The sequence below is a fragment of the Amphiura filiformis genome, chromosome 12 (genome assembly GCF_039555335.1).
Source record: "Amphiura filiformis chromosome 12, Afil_fr2py, whole genome shotgun sequence".
Classification (NCBI taxonomy): Eukaryota; Metazoa; Echinodermata; class Ophiuroidea; order Amphilepidida; family Amphiuridae; genus Amphiura; species Amphiura filiformis.
Genome location: NC_092639.1, coordinates 30,141,118 through 30,160,368, shown reverse-complemented (window position 1 = coordinate 30,160,368; position 19,251 = coordinate 30,141,118). Strand labels below are relative to the sequence as shown.

Genomic DNA, 19,251 nt, shown 5'->3' with positions numbered 1-19,251 from the left:
GATCGCCATGGCGACGGCCCTGTCTTGATATAAACTTGACAATATCAATCTTGTTTTTCTTAACTATATAGTCAGACAGTAATTGTCAATTACCTCGGCTGGATAAAGAGAAATATATTCCGTCAACGGGTGTCTCGTGTCAACGGCCTCCACCAATCAAAGGCTCTTGCGATATAGCTCGTCATCTATTCTTCTCTGAACCAACACCAACATGCTCACACCAAACCACTTACGATATATGTCGAATCAAGGTAATTGTCATTATTTATAACCATATGCTCGTGCCCGTATGTATATATGACAGCACACATTCATTGAACATTTGGTATCTAATTTAAATTTGCTGTAATTAGTTTAACAAGTTTATGCCCAATTTGGCATGCTTTGATATTTGCCCCTATTATGACCTTCGACCTTGAATGATTCTACTCACCAATTGGACAGTTTAAAATTGGACCTTTGACCTCCGCAATTTCCTCATATCTAGTATTCCACTAAGTTTAAGCCCAGTCCAAAGTTAAAAATTTGACCTTTGACCTCCAATTTCAACCAAATGTAGTTTATAACACTCCTTGTACTCCTCGATCTCCCGTATGAATTCGGCGAAGTTTAAGACCAATTGGTCAAAGCAGACCAGCGGTACTCTGTACAAACTGCCTATACCGATACTGAGGACAAAAACTGTTTAACAGTCGCGATCCTCTGCTTTGAACGCAGCGGCCAGGTCACGGTCTGTTTACGTGACAAGCAGTGCAGGTCAGTCAGGGTCGGAGGTCAGTGAACTGTGCAACGGCCTCTAGGTAATCAAAACCTATAGTCACCATTTTGTACCACCGACATGCAACTGTCAATCATCATGTATAAGGAGTCAGAATTAATGGTTGAATCGGTAATAAAACTATAAAAACAAATCTAAATCGATAACTCTACCACACATTTTGTGTAATTAAATAATCTATGAAAGAGGTAATTTGGATATCCAATTAGATTGCCCCGCAGGGCAAAAAAGAACCACTAACCGCGAAATACGTATACATCCAAGAAGCTTAAACTATAAAGTGAAGAATGAGTGAAATTATTGGGTAAAAGTTAAAAAACAAAGTAGAACATATATTCTATGGTGTCAAAGTCACTGGGCTTTCTTGCCCTGCGGTCCCTTTTATATCGAGACTCACTTGGATTGTTTAGTATAGTATATTTTATTTACACACAAATCGTGGTCCTCAGACCAAAGTACAAGTGGTTTACAATATTTAAAAAACCAATTAAACATTAAAAAATACAGTATCAATATTAACAAGGAAAAATACAGCAACTGCTGTTGATAGAAAATAAAATATTGCACGTTTAGTCGTGGAAGTCTCCGGCCTCGGGCCTGCCGGCCCAGTGGCCTTGATGCTTTTTATGGATACTGGGAGGGGGGGCAGTATCAAATAAAAAAAACATCAATGCGGATACTCCCATACGACGACTAAACACCCCAAGCTAGTTCAAATCTTAAAGCCCCGCAGGGCAAGAAAGCCCAGTGACCTTGACACAATAGGATATCAAAATTGTCCTCACATCTTGTTACTGTCCTTACATTATACATGTAGTATAGAATAATGTCCTCACTTATATTAGTTTACAAATACACACATACACCCCTACCTACATAACCACATACAACATTAGCCAAATTATAGTAAGATGAAATGGGTGTCCTGATTTGTATATAGCATACGATTGAAACTTTCACTATCCTGCTTACAAAATGGCTTTATTCAAATCCCTCTTCTTACCTTAAGAAGCGACTCAGTTTTGTTTTCATGACAGAAAAACTTTTTTAGTGGTTTGTAGTGCGATCGGGGAGGCGAAGCCGACCGTAGCTCATTAATGTTTGTATGTAAATGACCCGATGCACTGAAGAAATATGCTGTTTTCATTGGTGGTTGTACGATGATCAGGCCGCCCATTTGCTGTCAATCTTGCGGTCGATTCGGTTGTTGTTTTCCCATACGAAACAGCTGTGCTGCACACACACGTACGCGAGTGTTTACGTTTCAAACAATAAATGACAAACTAGATCTCGGTACATGATTGGATTGCTAAAGCCATAAATATTCAGCGGCATCTCATTACTTTCTATATTTGGTAGTCTACATGAAATCTGAAATCTCGGAGATTTAATACAGATTGATCAAGACCATATATTTGAGCACCCCCATCGCTAGAGAATCGATCACTGTCGTTGGCTGTTACAACATATAGTATGTGGCCCGGGTGGATACGAGCTTGAATCAAACTAACTCTGGTTAGTTCTTTTGTTTTGGGTGCAGTGCAAGAAAATAAAAGGCAATATGGGTACTCACACGAGTGTGCCAGTGTTTATGGGTGCGCATGTGCACAAACAAGTGTTTTTAGGTACGTACGCGCACGAGCAAGGGTGTGTGGGTATGCACGTGACGTGCAAGTGTTTGTGGGGTACGGAGGTGTTTGTGGTACGCATTTGCGAGCAAATATTTAGAGGGTATACATGCGCGAGCGCATGTGTTGGGGTACGCACACAAATGTTTGGGGGCACGTACGCGAGCTCACAAGTGCGGCTACACTCGTGCGATGTTTGGGGGTACGCACTCCTGCTCGCAAGTGTTTGAAGTACGCACGCCTTTGATCTCAATTATTTTCATAACCTATAGACATTGGGTATAGCTGATGCATGTGTGCCAGTGAAGTATACGTGCCATGTAATATGAAGAGTAGACATTCTTGGCCATAATTACCTTTGTATGACCTTCGACTTCAAGTTGTTCACTTGAGATTTGTGCCCCCAGCAATTGGTCCTAGTAACCAAGTGACATTGCTGCACTATATAATTAGCGGGACATTTTGAAGGATCTAGTTATAAACCTGAAGTAACCCTTAAATGACCATTAATATTCGGTGTAATAACGTTTAAAAAAAATGGCTGATGCATGTGTGCAAGTGACCTCATTTTTTATGTAATTTGATGTCGGGCGTCCAACCATTGGCAAGTAAGCCCAATGAGACAAAAATTTATAACGAATACAAACTTCCAAGCGTAATTTTATACAAGTCACTTACCTTAATGGACCTACCGGGATTCGAACCATGGATCTTTGGTTTATGAGACTGATGCTCTACCGACTGAGCTAACAGGGTTTCTATATTTGATGAAGTGTTTTAAGATTATAAGCAATATTTTGAACTAAACCTGCTATAAAATGCATTATTTAAAGGATATTGATCAAATTTACTCATAATATTGATAACATTGACTAAATTTGTTGATTTTGTTTCTGTATAAAGAAAAATACATGTAAAAATAAAAAAAATTACCATTGAATTCCAAAGTATTATTGTTAGTATTATAATTATATAATTATTAGGGTGTATATATTTTACATTATAATGATTATTTCTAGGTGGTGGTGGTGGTGGTGGTGGTGGTGGTGGTGGAGGTGGCAGTAGCAACTTGACCACTCCCATGACTTAGACAACAGTAGGCCTGCTGTTTACCAACGTTGGTCCGATGACGGCATTCTGACCGCCGTACTAAGGTTTGTACGACGACCTTGCCCCAACCTCGTCGTAACAACCGTCATTTTAAGGCTCGCTGGCTATTTTGGCTCAACGTTTTGGCCTACTGTCTATCACTTTAAGGTTGGCAAATGTCTAGATTAAGCAGATGCATGTGGGGGATGTGACCGGCCGACAAGAACTGAATACTTTTCATTTCATTAAAAAAATACTCATTTAATTTCAATTCACATGACTTGACACTAACGCTAATGCGTAAATAAGTGTTATGTTGATATCGTACGACAATCGTCATACGGAAGACAATATAAGATGCAACATATTTATCGTTGGTAGTACAGGGTGTATCAAAATGATTGGTACCGGGCTATGTGACATTTTCAAAAATATATAAAAAATATATAATTCCTAATTAATATAGATTTTGTACTATAAATAGAAAGGGGCATATGTTAACTTATTGATCTATTAATCTGAAGTTGATAGGTTGATGCATCTGGGTACTATTGTCATTTAAACAAAGATCGACGTAATCATGGTTTGATACAAGATGAATATGTTCACTGCTTGAACCATTTATTGAATACATACTCTTCAACATCTCACCTCAGTATACATAACATAAAATTGCTTTACACATGCATTTAGAAAGATAGTTCCTGAAGTCCATGCCTTACGACTCTGACAGTGTGAGGTGAAGCTCTATCTTGAAAGAACTTAACAACTGGGCACGGTGGGTCCATTCTGTAACGGCCCATATCAAATTTTGAAGCATTGCAAGTTATAGCATGTATGCATTGGATACGCTTTGCTCTTAGAAACTGTCTCCTAAATCTTCTGTGCACTTCTCCATATCTTTGTGTGATTCTTAACTATGAATGCACACTGAAGTGTGTAATAGTACTGTGGAGCCATTCCAATAACTTTTACCAGGTCTAAACTAACCTATACTGTCTACAGTATATGGCCATTCTGCCACACCATCTACTTAGTAATCTCAAAAAAAATAATAATTTACCGCCCTTGATGGTGTTGATACACAAACTTCTTTCACCCCACGTAAATTATTCAAGTCAATAATATGACTCTCAAGCAATAAATATTGATTATTACATTAATATATATTATGAATGAAGAAATAGGCAAGGAAAATATTAAATATTTCCATGATTTTCAACATATCATCCTCACAAGGTATTTGCAGTAAAATAGAGCTTTGAAAATGGTGCGCTACTGATCCAGCGTTATGAGGAAAAGTGTGAAAACGCCTACTTTCTTTTAGAATCATGTAACTTCTGAATAGAATGTGCTATCTTTATGATCTAAAATTCTTAGAGAAGATAAAACTACTATAATTACAAATATTTAAACAATTAACCCCAAACTGGCACAAAAATAGTAAAAAAAATCGGCAAAAAATGAGAAGTCTTCGGTACCAATCATTTTGATACACCCTGTACTGATGTCGTCAAAGAAGTGTTACTTCAACGTTAGTATTGAGGTCATACGGCAACCATCGTTCGGCAGACGCTATTGCGACGTTTTCAATCTTCGGTGTACCGATGTCGTCAATGAAGTGTTGCCTCAATTTTATATTTAGATTGTACAACAACCGTTGCACGGCAGTCATTATGTGACCTTAATACAACGTTTTTATCGCGGTTGTACCGATGTCGTCAATAAAGTGTTGCTTCAACCGTAGTATTGAGGTCATACGACAACCATTGTACGGCAGACGTTGTTGCGACGTCTTCAATCATCGATGTACCGATGTCGTCAATGAAGTGTTGCCTCAACGTTATATTGAAGTCGTACGACAACTGACGTACGGCAGTCAATAGGTGACGTTAATGTAACGTCTTTATCGTCAGTTGTACCGATGTCGTCAATGTAGTGTTGTCACAACGTTGTATTCTGGTCACACGATAACTGTCGCAGCGTAGTCAACAGGTGACGTTAATGCAACATATTTATTGTCAGTTGTACTGATGTCGAAGTGTTGCCTCAACGTTGTATTGACTACGGGGTCACTTCGAAGGACCTCATTCAGTCTCTGTTTTTTTATAGATGGGAATTACCTTTGTTTTTTTAAAATTTGTTTGACCCAATACCAGTTTATTTATTTATTTATTTATTTATTTATTTATTTATTTATTTATTTATTTATTTATTTATTTATTTATTTATTTATTTACAATATTTAAATAAATAAATACATAAATTGAAGAAAGTTGACTATCTTCGTGCAGAGTGCTCGATGCATTAAAGTAGAGCTAATAATACGGGTAAAACTTGAGGTTGTCTGATGATCGCATTAGCGTGAAACAATAATTGGTTTAGTGCACTACTTCATTAAGTTTGTTAAAGTATTGAGCACTCTTCTGTCTGCTAATGACAAACTTTATTATTGCATTTATTTATTTATTTATTTATTTATTTATTTATTTATTTATTTATTTATTTATTTATTTATTTATTTATCAGTAGAGCTTGTGGAACGAAAGTTGTAACTTTGAGTTTCACGCTAATGCGATCATCAGACAACCTCAAGTTTTACCCGTATTATTCGCTCTGCTTTAATGCATCGAGCACTCTGCACGAAGATAGTCATCTTTCTTCAATTTATTTATTTATTTATTTATTTATTTATTTATTTATTTATTTATTTATTTACTTATTTATTTATTTATCATCGAAACGTTGAGCAAATGTTTAGTCAATCATTTACTACAACTCTCTTAATGATATCATTGGTATAATAACACTGTTCTGATTTTGTTTTGTTTTGTTTTTTGGTGTTTTTTTAATCACAGCAGATTGACAACGGTGGTGACGTCCATGTCAGCTGCTCCATTACTTTATGTAAGAAGCCGATTTCTATAGGAATTATCAACGAAACTATAGGATCCGTCTACTGGAATCAAACACACAGTATTTCACACTTAGAAGATTATATCAAAAATCTTCTCACGAAAAATGAAAGCAACGGCAACTACGGTTTTTGTTTCCTGAAGTGCAGTCTGGCGAACAACACCATCGCAAGTCAGTTACTATTATTGCCACAAAATATCACCAAGAAACCCTGTAAGAATAATGGGAACTGCCGTGATGATTCCGTGAATATCAATGTCGTATGGTTAGATTCTACATCCCATAGCCATTTCTATAGATCTATGCCAAAGACTGTACAGACACTACGTGACATTAAAGAAAGTGGCAGTTTCAATATCTTCAACTATAATTCAATGCAATCTCTACTAGGTGGAACCTATGTTAATATCGTAGCTTTCACAGCAGGACAAATATATTCTCGTACAGACATAGAGAAGGAAGAACCCGGAATAGGGAATCTTTTCAAATTGTTTCAAGATGGTGGATATCACGTTTCCATGATTGACGATCTTTGTTGGAGTTGGAGTGTTAAAAATTGTGCTTGTGGCACACCTACATTTATGGGAGTTAAAACCCAGTCCTGGATATCGGACATAGTTTTTGGGAAACAAACTACTCTACCTGAACTATGGGGAAACTTCAACACAGAACGAAAATCAAGAGGAGTCGATGATATTGGTGCTTCTCTAGCAAATTGTGAAATCATGAAAGCAAATGGTATCACCAATCCATTCTTTACAGCAAAAGTACCAATATGTTACAATGGTTTGCATCAAAATGACTATCTAATGTCATCCGTAGAGCTGTTACAGTCCCAACTGAAGGCAGCAAATACACCACACTTCACTTACTTGGATCTCAATCAAGGCCATGAAGCCAGTGGACGTCGAATTCAGACTCTTGATGCAAGTCTCGCTAAATTCATGTCATTCCTTAGCCGCCAAGATAATACATTGACTCTTATGTTCGGAGATCATGGTAATTCATACGGACCATTTATCCAGCATTCGAAAGAAGCCAAAATTGAGATGGCAAATCCTGTGTTATTTGTACTAGCTTCGAATGATGTGGCAACCAAACTAGGTAGAGATTGGATGCATGCTCTAGATATCAACCAACATAGACTGGTCAATATACTAGATTTACGACAAACAGTTCTATCATTAGCACCAAATGTAGATGTAGAATCTTTCCCGATCGATGCAAAATACGACAACCATCCAAACGGACTATTCCATCCAATCAGCAGGAAAAGATCTTGCGACTCAATGGGAATACCCCCGAAACTGGCCAATGTATATGTCAACAGGGACGGGTGCTTCAAAAGGTGTCAAATGAGACGGGTGTTCTAGTACTCGCCAATTTTGCACTAGGAGAGCTTAATAACAAGATCCAGGAGCAGTTTTTAGCAGCAAATGGGAATAAATCGTCCGGATTTGGTGAATGTCGTTATCTCAACGGTAGCTGGATAACAAATGTACAGCAAACGGTTTCTAAGGTAAGTGAAGTTTTACTATTCAGTAAAATAGCCGGTGGTCTCATAGACGACACAGAAGGCGAGGAATGGACGACACCTCTAGAGCAATAATTTCAAACATGACGCATTCTTGGCCAGTTAATAATTTTATATAATTATATTGCTCTGCATTTTTTTAAATAGTAAAAGTATTCCATGTCATGTGACTCTAACCAGAAGGCAAGATTTTATGTATGAGGTAAACGAAATATTAGTATGAACTAAAAATATTTGGCTTTGCGTTCGTGGAAACTTATTTTTTTATGATCGACAGTCACCCCAAAAGTTAATTGAATCCAAGTTGACAGCAAAACTCTTAAAACAAGTAAACATATATCAATCATCCGAAGTCATTGTTATAGCTGTGTAAAAGCAAAGTTAAAACTTAAAGGTATATCGGATCCTGTAGTATATTATACTGGAAGACAGAGATAAAAAGACTAGAAGTCATCTGTCAATCAAACTCGAGCACGGTTTGTTTACAAGTGTCGTGATGATATGAGTTGCTAAACGCGGCGATAAAACCGGGCGCCTTATTGTTAATTTTGCACCTTCAAACATACAAACCATCTGAAAAGTTAAGCCTTTATAGTAGCAAGCTTTCTTTTGCGAAGGCACCATGTCAACAATGCCTAGAAAAGTTGCTTTTGGCCTTGTAAAAGTACGTAATTTTTCGCCATTTTGTGGTATTCCTTTTCTCCGATCGGCACCAGATAAATCGACCTTCCTTTTACGCGCTATTAACCAATCAAGGATCGTAGGGAATTTGATTGACAGTGACGTCAGACGCAAACTAGTCTTTTTTTTTTTTTATCTCGGTCTTCAATTATAAACATAACCATGAATCACGGGCATCATTAATTATTGCATCATTATAACATGTCTTACACCAAACATCTGGTATGATATTCCAAGTTCATATCCACTGTTTTACAAATTGTCGGCAAAAGGTGATATGTTTTTGAATATATTTATTGTGGATATTACTGTCGTAATCTTAATTTATGAGCTATATATATTTCAACTTTTGTCAATGTGTAATCGATCAGCCAGAGCATTCAATTTATTTAAATGAAGCGCCTAAAGTCAGGTGGGTGGTAAAGATGATTGCATCGACAGCTAAAGCCTCCTTTATAGACTTCAGACCCACACAAGCGCACATTTGGGATACGTGAGAACAATGGTACCACTTTACACATGACTGCCCTTACACACGACTGTATTGTGGTCACTTATTGATACTCGCCTGTTGTGTAGAGCGTTAATATGATGCCGGATCAGTGACCAATTTAATGGCGGAACCCCTTTGTTCGAAACAATGGTACCACTTTTATGAATAGCCTGTCGCAAACTCTAATCGGCATCAAACGAACAAAGCATTACATAATCTATTGCTACTCTATGACTATTGAAAGCTCTTTGGTTAAACCAACCACGAATCTGAACGATATGTGTCTTATTAATGAAACTATGTAAGTATGGGATGAAATCAAAACTAGACCGTCCGGTTTCCATTGTTCTGAACAATAGAAACAGGACGGAACCGCCCCGGTGGATTACTTGGTATGAGAGTGACGTACCTATGCCCACCAGCGTACGAAACTAGGGGTCTATCAGCCTGTGTAGAAAGTTTCAGAAAAAAGGGGGTCATTCGGTGTTGGCAATGTCAAAAATTAGATGATTTTGTATGGGAGCACCCAAATTTTACATCATTGACATTCAACAATAGCTTTTTACCCAATTTTACAGTACAAAATAGACAAAACTCATTTATTTTGCTCAATTTCAATTTTGAGGACTAATTGTTCAAAAATGGGGTCATTCAGTGTAGGCTACTGAAAAATAGAGGTCATTCGGTGTAGGATTTGCCAAACATACCGGGGTCTTTTCATGGGCACATGCCGTATGTCAATATATGGGAGTGCCCCCCTCTGGGAACCGCCCGGTTTTGATTTAGTCCATAACCCTATTCTATATATTAACCCCCATCAATTTCGTGCCATAATTTATGGCACGAAATGACCTAATATGCATGTAAAAATATTTACACAAATAAGGTCTTATCTATTGAACAGTTTTGATAATTTATCACTTCTCTATCATAAAAAAAAACCCTTTCCCCAAATATAACTGCCATTTACACATCATAAAATGGGTTAAAATGTTTGAAACTTGGTTACATTTTGCCATAAAAATAGCCCAAAATATCCGTAAACGTTTTAAATATAGTCCAAATTAACCCGGATTTCTTTTTATTATGTAGAAAAACGGCATCATCGTCATCGTAGACGCTTTCCGGCTATGTTGCCATTGCGCACGCTACTACTGCTCTCCAGGCTATTCTATCATTGGTCTGTGTAAGAGTTTGTTCATCTACTTCTTTCTGCATTTGCGCCACCCACGTTGGTTTTGGGCGTCCGACAGGACGCTTAGTTTTTCTTTGAAATTCAGCTAGGGCTTGACGTGCTGGAGTTTCTTCTGGGAGTCTGTATAGATTTTCCACCCAGTTTAATCTTCTTTTTATGGTTTTGCTCCATGGTTCAGCATTTGTGTTTGTATATAGATCAGCATTTGTCATTTTGTCTAGTTTTGTGATGGATATTGTTCTTCTAAGTAGAGTTCTTTGTTTTCAAGTTTTGTTGTCAGTGTCCATAATTCACTATTGTGTAGAAAAATGGATCCTACATACGCATTACAAATTCTCATTTTTGTTGTAATGTTTGCTCTTTTGCTTTGCAGAAAATGTTTGAGTTGATTATATGATGCTATTGCTAGACATTTTCTCCTTTTTATATCTTCGTTAGTATCTAGTAATGTTCCTAGGTATTTAAATTTTTTCCAGTCTGATGGACCATCTTTGTGTACTTTGTATTGTTCTGTTTTGTCTTGATTTATTGTTAGATTTCTCTTTTTTTGGTTTTGGTGGTACTGTTTTTCTTATTTTGGTGATTTGTCCAGTATTTGTTGTTATCCAGCTTATATCATCTGCATATTGTTGATCAATTTGAAATGTTTGATCTGGGCTAGATTTTAAATAGGAGTGATCCTGTATATGTGACGGTAGAGCATTATTGGAGACTTCTCTTGGTATGGCATAATTATGTTCAGTTTCGTCTGCATCTCTCTCAGCTTGTAGGGATTTAGCTAGATAAAAAGTGAAAAGTATTGCACTAGCACAATCTCCTTGTGAAGCTCCTATGTTTGTGATGATGTTATCACCAGTGTGTTTATCTACCTGTATTTGTATTTCTACATCTTTGAGTAGTAGATAGAACATGTGTAATTCATCATCATCAAGTACTTCCTTTAAATCTTCCATGAGTAAGTCACTTTCGATAGTGTCAAAGGCTTTACTCATATCAAGTAAAAGAATAGTTACTTCATAGTTTGATGATGTTATTGCTTTTTCAGCAAGAGTTTTGATGGTAAATACATGTTCTGTTGTACCTCTACCTGATCTGTATGCTGCTTGAGTTATAGGTATGCGGCTATTTAACTTTTTTGCCGTTCTTGTGATCATGATTATGCCAAGAATTTTTCTAATTACAGATAAAAGAATGATGGGTCTCAAATTTTGTGGTGCTCTATGTTTTTTCCCTGGTTTTGGTATAGGTATTAGTATTCCTGTTTTTACTTCTTTAGGATGATCTCCAGTTTTGGCCATATGATTTAGTAAATCTGCTATTCCTTGATGTATGACTGGCGGGCTGTGTTTAATAAGTTCATAGAAAAACGGCAATGTAATTAAAATATCTTCATATCTGACTATGAGCTCATTAATTATACATGAGCTAATTTGCATAAAAATTACATAATTAAGTATTATACTTGTTTTTCTAAAAGCTTAAAGTCCAAGCTTGCCAATGGTATGCCACTTATTGGTTTTTACAACGCAGTAGGCCTAGTTAATATGGTACCTCCACACCACTCAAATATACAACTTTTGTGGGGGTAATAGAATAGGGTTGAGACAAATGTGCACATCATGTTTATTGAGATTATGAAATTAACCAAATTAAAGATACATTCTTGTTGTTCTCCCTAACAGAACATTACAATAACACAACTGGACATCCATATTCCTGCAGGCACGGGAGCTCCACACAGTGAGGATGTCTTCAGCGTAACCATTCAAGTAGGATCCAACATCCCGGCATTATCAACCAATATCAAACTTGTAAATTACGAAAGGATATCCGCCTACGCAGTTTATAACGATTGCCGAGATGTAGGAGTAGACGGTGATTTATGTGTGTGTTCATGGACTCCTATCTTACAGTCCAGGCATATAGCTCCTCCGATAATATTCGGATACGTCAGTCAAGTCATTAGTCTGAACAGGTATCTATTTATATATGAACGACGAACACCCCATGGACTTAACTTAGAAGTATCTTGCGATTCAGCCGATACAACCTTCCAGGTCGTTATGCGTATCACGAGCAAATTCAATGTTGGATATTCGAAAAAGTATCCGTTGACTTTTAAAGTGAAACATGGGGATATATTCTTTATCGATGTTTTTTATCAACTTAATCCTAAACTGAACTGGGATGTGAAATATGATGTAGACTTTAAACAGCTGTAGCCCGGAGACTGTACGGATTTCTTGTATCTTCTTGGTTCGGGTACAGGGCGTTAGTCCGACATCGACACGCCGCTAGTCCGACACGCCGTTAGTCCGACACCCGACACGCTAGTCCAACATCAAAAATTCTCTATACTTAGAGGTGCGTCAGTACGAAAATGAAAAGCACGGCGCTAGTCCGAAAAAAAGCACGCGCTAGTCCGAAAATGAAAAAACCACTGCAACGCGACACGCCGCTCGTCCGAAATTTAATTATGAAAACCACGCCGCTAGCCAAAAAGTCGGACTAGCGGCGTGATTTACAGAATTTTTAAAAAACACGCCGCTAGTCCAAATCTGAAAAGCACTCATTCAGTTCGACATGCCGCTAGTCATGCTAGTCCGAATCTGAAATACACTGCGCTAGTCCGAATCTGGAAAACACTCCTTCAGTCCGACACTGCGCTAGTCCGAATCTGAAAAACACGACTCTAATCCGACACTGAAAACCATAGCGCTAGTCCGAAACTGAAAAGCAAAGCGCTAGTCCAAAATTGGAAACCACTGCGCTAGTCCGAGTCTGTGAACCACTGCGCTAGTCCGAATCAGAAAAACACGAATGCGCTAGTCCGAATATTCGGACTAGCGCAGTGTTTCACAGATTTGGACTAGCGCAGTGGTTCACAAACTCGGACTAGCGCATGTGGTTATTAATTTTGGACTAGCGCCATGCTATTTAGACTTAAGCATAATCATGATAATGATTAACTCTCTCTAAGCTTCAGCTTAATGTAGGTAATTTCATGGTTCTTTGACCTAATTCGTTTCAATCTTTTTGGGCGAACAAACTATGGCACAAGTCACCGTAGCACGAGTTACCATGTTTTTGCAAGCAAAATTATGTAAACCTATGAAGGGCAAATCTTTTTAACGTATATCAAAATATACGTTAAGATAGTATCTTATCATCTAATCAATTAGGCTTTATTTAATTAGGCTTTGTTGTTCTAGGACATCATTAGTGATTTTTAGCATGTACTCTGCTCGCAGCACAAGTTATTATCCACTGGTTGATCTGGGTAAAAACATGGTCAAGAATAAAATTTGTTTGTGTGCCGTTGAGAACATGTTGCCAAAATGTATGTAAAAGTTGAATATTTTAAGAGTTTCATTTCAAGTTATAATTTCAAGTAAATATAATTATTAAAAGCAACATATTGTGACCCGAAGGTCAAATTTCAAGTCAATGTACAGAGTAAAAACATTATATAAAAATTGATATAAATATGAATGAAAAAAGCATATATAAAATAACATAAAATGGCAGACACATGTAAATACGATAAATTCATACTATTATTGCACAATGAATAACAAAAATATCAAAGCTGAAATGTGCGTGCATGCAGGAAAACCCGAATAAAATAAAAAGCGGGCTACTTGTTTAATACATCAACAAAATAGGGGATGGGGTAATGTTAATTCAATGCATTGAAATCGAATTGAATTGAAATGAATTTTGGGTGATTTTCATTTCAATACATTGGAATTGAATTGGAATCGAAATGAGTGGTCTTGGGCATGAATTGAATTGGATTGGAATTGAAATCATCATGAGCAATGAATAATTGAATTGGATTGGAATTGAAATCATATGGAGTGATGAAGAAGGAAGTGGAATTGAAATGAATTCAGCTTTGATTTCAATTCAGCATTTCAGTAATTCACAAGCAGATGTCTGTGATTCCAGATCATTTCACCTGTAAAAAGTGCCCTTCCCCCGTTCTGAGTTCTGATACACTTCCAGGTCTATTCACACAAGAGACACACATTAAAAATTTAGCATCAATAGATGACACCTTATTATAACCATCCCTGTTTGGCACAACAAGCATTTTCAGGGAATAAAGTGTTACAAAACATATTGCAACTAAGTATTCTGGAAAGTGTTCATTTAAAAATGATAGCATAAAATACATGTATTGAAGAAAATTAAAACTATGATATCATTTCTCATACACAGGTATAGTTAAACTTTTTGAGACTGTTTTGGAGTTCTGCTTAATCTTTCTCTAGAAGAATATCTACTGTCTCTCTTGTCATGTGGAACAATAAGGTTCTATGTTCTTAAAGACACTAATATCTTCTGATATGATGCAAATTGATTCTTAGCATTTCCAATGTTTTAAATTGCTTGATATGATCGATAATGTGAGTATGAGAATGAGATCCCCCAACTTGCCAAAGATCTCAAACTTTTGGCACTAGTCGTAAAGCCCCTATTTTTCTCAAGCTCCTAATTTTTATGCTCAAAAGTCGTACATTTGAACAAATTGTTAGAAAATGCTTATATTTTTGACAGCTTTTTCACACTTGTTCAAAAGTACAAGGATTTTGGGTGTAAAATCTCAGGAGGAGCAGGAGACAAGTAGGGGCTATAGAAAACCTTGATTTTTGACATCTTTGAGGTCAGTGTGGTGACAGGGTCCTTGTGGAATTCGTCAAGCAGGGACGCAAATTGTGCGGGAGCGGGGAGCACCGCTCCTAGGAAATGAGAGTCAAAATTGAGGAAATAATGCCATGGGAAGAAAACAGAAAGAGGAAAAAGAAAGGAGAGAGAAGAAAAGAGAAGAGGAAGGGGGAAGGGGGAAAAATTAGAGGAGTGAGGAAAAGGCTGTGAGACAGTGAAGCTACTGAATGGAAGAGAGGAAATCTTTAAAGACACTGGTTGTGCAAAATTTAGAGGAATTCACATTATTGTTCAAGAAATAAGAGCAAAAAAGAGGAAGGTGTTGGTGTTAATAGAATATGGAAATGGGATATGAGGAAATTTACAATTCATCCCCATAGGAGGTATTCAATGCAATTTAACAGGAAAAAAAAGAAGTTGGATGAAGGCAGGTGGAAACAGAGAACAAATCGGAGGGAATTTATAGAGAGGCAGCAATGAGGATTTTATGGGAACAAAAGTCATGAAGGAATTCAGTGTATCAATACTAATGCCACTGGGAAGAGGACAAAATGGAAAATATTGAGGAAATTTAAAAAGAAGAATCATATAGCACTGAACAAGTTGTGCTCCCTCTGACAAAAAGTGAAAGAGGAAATGGGGGGTAAAATAAAATAAAAGGGCAAAGGAGCCTCTGTCCCACCAAAATTACCCCAAACTAGTGTGAAATAGCAAATCCGCGCACATTGTCCTCGTAAAGCCAAGCTCGAAGACTTAACATAGTCGCTCTAAAAATACACGCTATGTTAACATTCTCATCTTTTGAATTAATGTAGTGCAGAATAAAGCTATTTTATACACGGTATGATTGAGGAAATCTTCAGCCTAAAAACCTTGCTCCTGAGGAAGAAATCACAATTTGCACCTCTGTAAAATTTATCCATATAAATTCTGTTCTGTCTGTCATCAAAGTAACAGGTGTATTGTCAGTTCTTCTGTGGAGAACTGGCCAGACGAGGCCACCTGTTTAAGTTTAAAAAATAATCTGCATGGTGGACAAGAAGTTAAGACAAATATTAGGAAGTCAGTCGATCACCTAAGAACCCAAGAAGTTCCAAAGTTTCATAAAAGGATCACTCGCATTGTTTGAATGTGAAAAGTGAGTTAACATAACAATAAAGTTGTGTACTTGATTTTGAGTTTGTGTTGCTGACTCAAGTGTTATCAAATTGGTAGTAAAATTTAAAACATGCACTGCAAAAACAGTATCTAGATATTAAACACCATTCTAGACACCATTTTGTCCTCGATTTGTAAACATATCTTACATGTTTAGTAATTTGATAAACATGTTTAGTAATTTGATGCCTTGTGTTTAGATTTTAAACACTTGATGTTTTGAAGTTTGACATTTGTGTTTAGATTTTACATGTGTTTACAACTTGAGGACCAAAAGTGTTCAAACTCTAGACATAGTTTTTGCAGTGTGCCTTTGGTCAATTAACACAAACTGCAACTGTATTCATGGTATTGGAATTGGAATTGAATTGGAATTGAAATGAATGCTCAGAATTGAATTGAAATTGATTAGCTGTTAATTTCACTGCATTGGATTGGAATTGAAATGAAATGATTTTGAAATTGAAAAATTCTTAAGCAAGGTGGATTGAATTGCAATAGAATAGCAAGACTCCAGGTGTAGAAAGAATTGAATTTGAATAGAATTGAAATCAATTTTCTGGAATGAAATAACAATAGGATGGGGCTCTTTTTGAAGCGTGATGTTCTGAAACACAGCTGGGAGTAGTGATGGGCATTGCGGAGATTGCGAGCATGACTAGCCTGTCTGGTAGGAGGGAGAAGATCCTTGGTACGCGATGAGTTGGCAAGCGGCGACAATGGTTCTCTCTCCTATCAAACAGGCTAGTCATGCTCGCAAGTCCGCAAGGCCTCGGCATAGGAGGTGAAATTTTGGCCCAGCGTAATCCTGCATGCACGACGTTGTAGTCTTTCCAGGGCACTACTCTGACCATTAGAGAGCGAGGAATGCCAAGATACATCAGCATATTCTAAAAGATGCAGCCTTTGTATGCGGTGATCAACTCATCTTCATTGAAGCCAGATTTTTTTCAGCATACGCAGCATGTATAGTTTTTGGTTTGCTTTAGCTGTGATCTGAGAGATGTTCTTATTCCAACAAAGATCATTTTGGATCCACACGCCTAAGATTTTTGCTTCATCGACAAAGTTCAGGGGATGCCAGAAATATTTAAATCAGAATGTGCAGCGGATCTGTTTTGAAGCAGATCTGGATGGCTTGGCACTTGGAGGGATTTAAGCTAAGCTTGTTGGTGTTAGTCCAGTCATTGAACTTAGTCGAGGTCTTCCTGAAGTTTGCTTGGTTGTGGATATGAGCGAATCTCTGCAAGTGTCAAGTCATCCACATACTTCCAACATTTGATATCAGAATCCATGTTTTGGGCTGCATCATTGATCACCACTTGAAACCCAATGGGACCAAGTTTAGTTCCCTGGGGAAGAGCTCCATTGAGGACCCTATACTCAGAGAGAGTTTGGTTATAGTGCACACATTGGACTCGGTTACTGACAAAGTCACACAACCATGGAACGATGGATCTGCGGACTCCAAGGCGGATGAACTTTCTAATAAGGATAGTGTGGTTGATCATATCGAACACCGTTCCAATGTTGTTGACTTTGTCAGCACCTTGGTGAATTGAATGAAGAATGCTGACCAAATAGTGCGATGTGGATATGTCCTTAATGTTACCATACTGTTGGGGGTCAATCTTGTCCTGGATATCCTAGCAGCTCCCAGTCAGTGATGAACCCTTCACTGATTTTGGAAAAACAGTCGGTTAAAGAGATGGACCTGAGTTTATCAGCCGTTTGCACTGTCTAGAATACTTCGTTATCGACAAAATTGGCCAAAAAATGTCAATCCCCATTACAGATTATTGACCACAACCTATGTTGCGATGTGTCCTAGGTAACGAAGCATCCTACATGGTTACAACTATTCCTTATTTGACTTATTATTACATAACAAGCAATTTGAGACCAATTTCGTTCAAATCGGAGCAAATTTGACCTTTTTGCTTATAACTCAAGAACGGTATGTCGTAGGTAGGTCAAACTATACTTTTTCTGAATCCTTGCAATGAGAGGAATAATTTGGTGTGCTTGTTAACCAGATTTGAAATTTGACCACTGTGTTGACCTTTAACCTTGAATATGGCCGGAGTGCCGGGAAATATTTTTTGTTAACATCTTGAATGTGTTATAGGACCATATAAGGAAACTAAAAAAGTTGGTTTGGTAGAGTCCTGGGGGATGCACATTAAAACCTTGTATGCGGTTCGGAAAAAAATGCTAGTTTGCATACACTGAAATTTTTTTCAAATGAGTCAAATTTAGTATTTAATCCTTTGGAAATTTGAAAATCAACCAAAGCTCGGCATCAAGCCGGTCTTTGTTGTTTCCTCTGCATGAAATAGCACCAGTGACACAAAAGTCTTGGATATTGCAAAGATTTGGTCGGTTGAAATGTTTGGCGACAGGAAAGCCGGCAGAATTTAGCTTAATAGACCTTAAATGTTCTGTTACATGGTCAGCTAATCTGCGTTGGATTTCAACCACATAGAGCATCTTACAGTTTTTACAAATTATTATTACGGTTTGCTTTCTCAGACATTAGACCCCCTTAACATGATTCAACTTGTTAATTTTGTTACGAGAAGATATTCAGAAAATGATCTCATCGACCATCTAAAGTCTGCACAAAAAGTAACTCAGCTGTTATAAATACGCCTATAGATTCAGAACTAATAATTGTTTTCACAATATTTCAACATAGAGAGAAGGATGATTTATTTACACGCATTTTGATACCCCATTCGTCAAATGTCGTTCGATATTAACAACACAGTAGTGCTTTTACAGAAAAATACCCGAATTTAAAAGTTGCAGAAAGTAGTAGGCATAATACTAGTAAAGTCAGCACCCGAAAGTCTGCGTGACATATCTCCGTACAAAATATTTCGAAGGCCCATCCCAGTAGCGTACCGTGGCCGCTCCTACCCCGGGGGGCTGAAGAAAATTCAATTTTGCCGCCCCCTTCCTCAACAGCCAGAAAAGGTTGACCCAATTTTTTCGGTGGTTTGAAAAAGAGCAAAAAAAAAAAAAAAAAAAAAGGATTAAAGCCAACATATTTTGATGTATAGTACAATTTTTAAAGAATTTTTTATACTTTTCAAATTTTTCCGC

The 19,251-nt window shown here is 37.3% G+C and overlaps 1 protein-coding gene across 2 annotated transcripts in view; it reads left to right on the top strand.

Annotated features, from left to right (window-relative positions):
- The window catches only part of LOC140166052 (uncharacterized), a 48,589-nt gene extending 35,479 nt beyond the window's left edge, over positions 1–13,110 (top strand). For both annotated transcript variants that reach the window (XM_072189429.1, XM_072189428.1), the window contains 3 exons: positions 72–251; positions 6,354–7,930; positions 11,997–13,110. In XM_072189429.1, the coding sequence (XP_072045530.1) occupies positions 72–251; positions 6,354–7,784 (1,611 nt within the window). In that variant the 3' untranslated portion in view covers positions 7,785–7,930; positions 11,997–13,110. The remainder of the gene's footprint in view (positions 1–71; positions 252–6,353; positions 7,931–11,996) is intronic.
- The last annotated feature ends 6,141 nt before the right edge of the window (positions 13,111–19,251 follow it).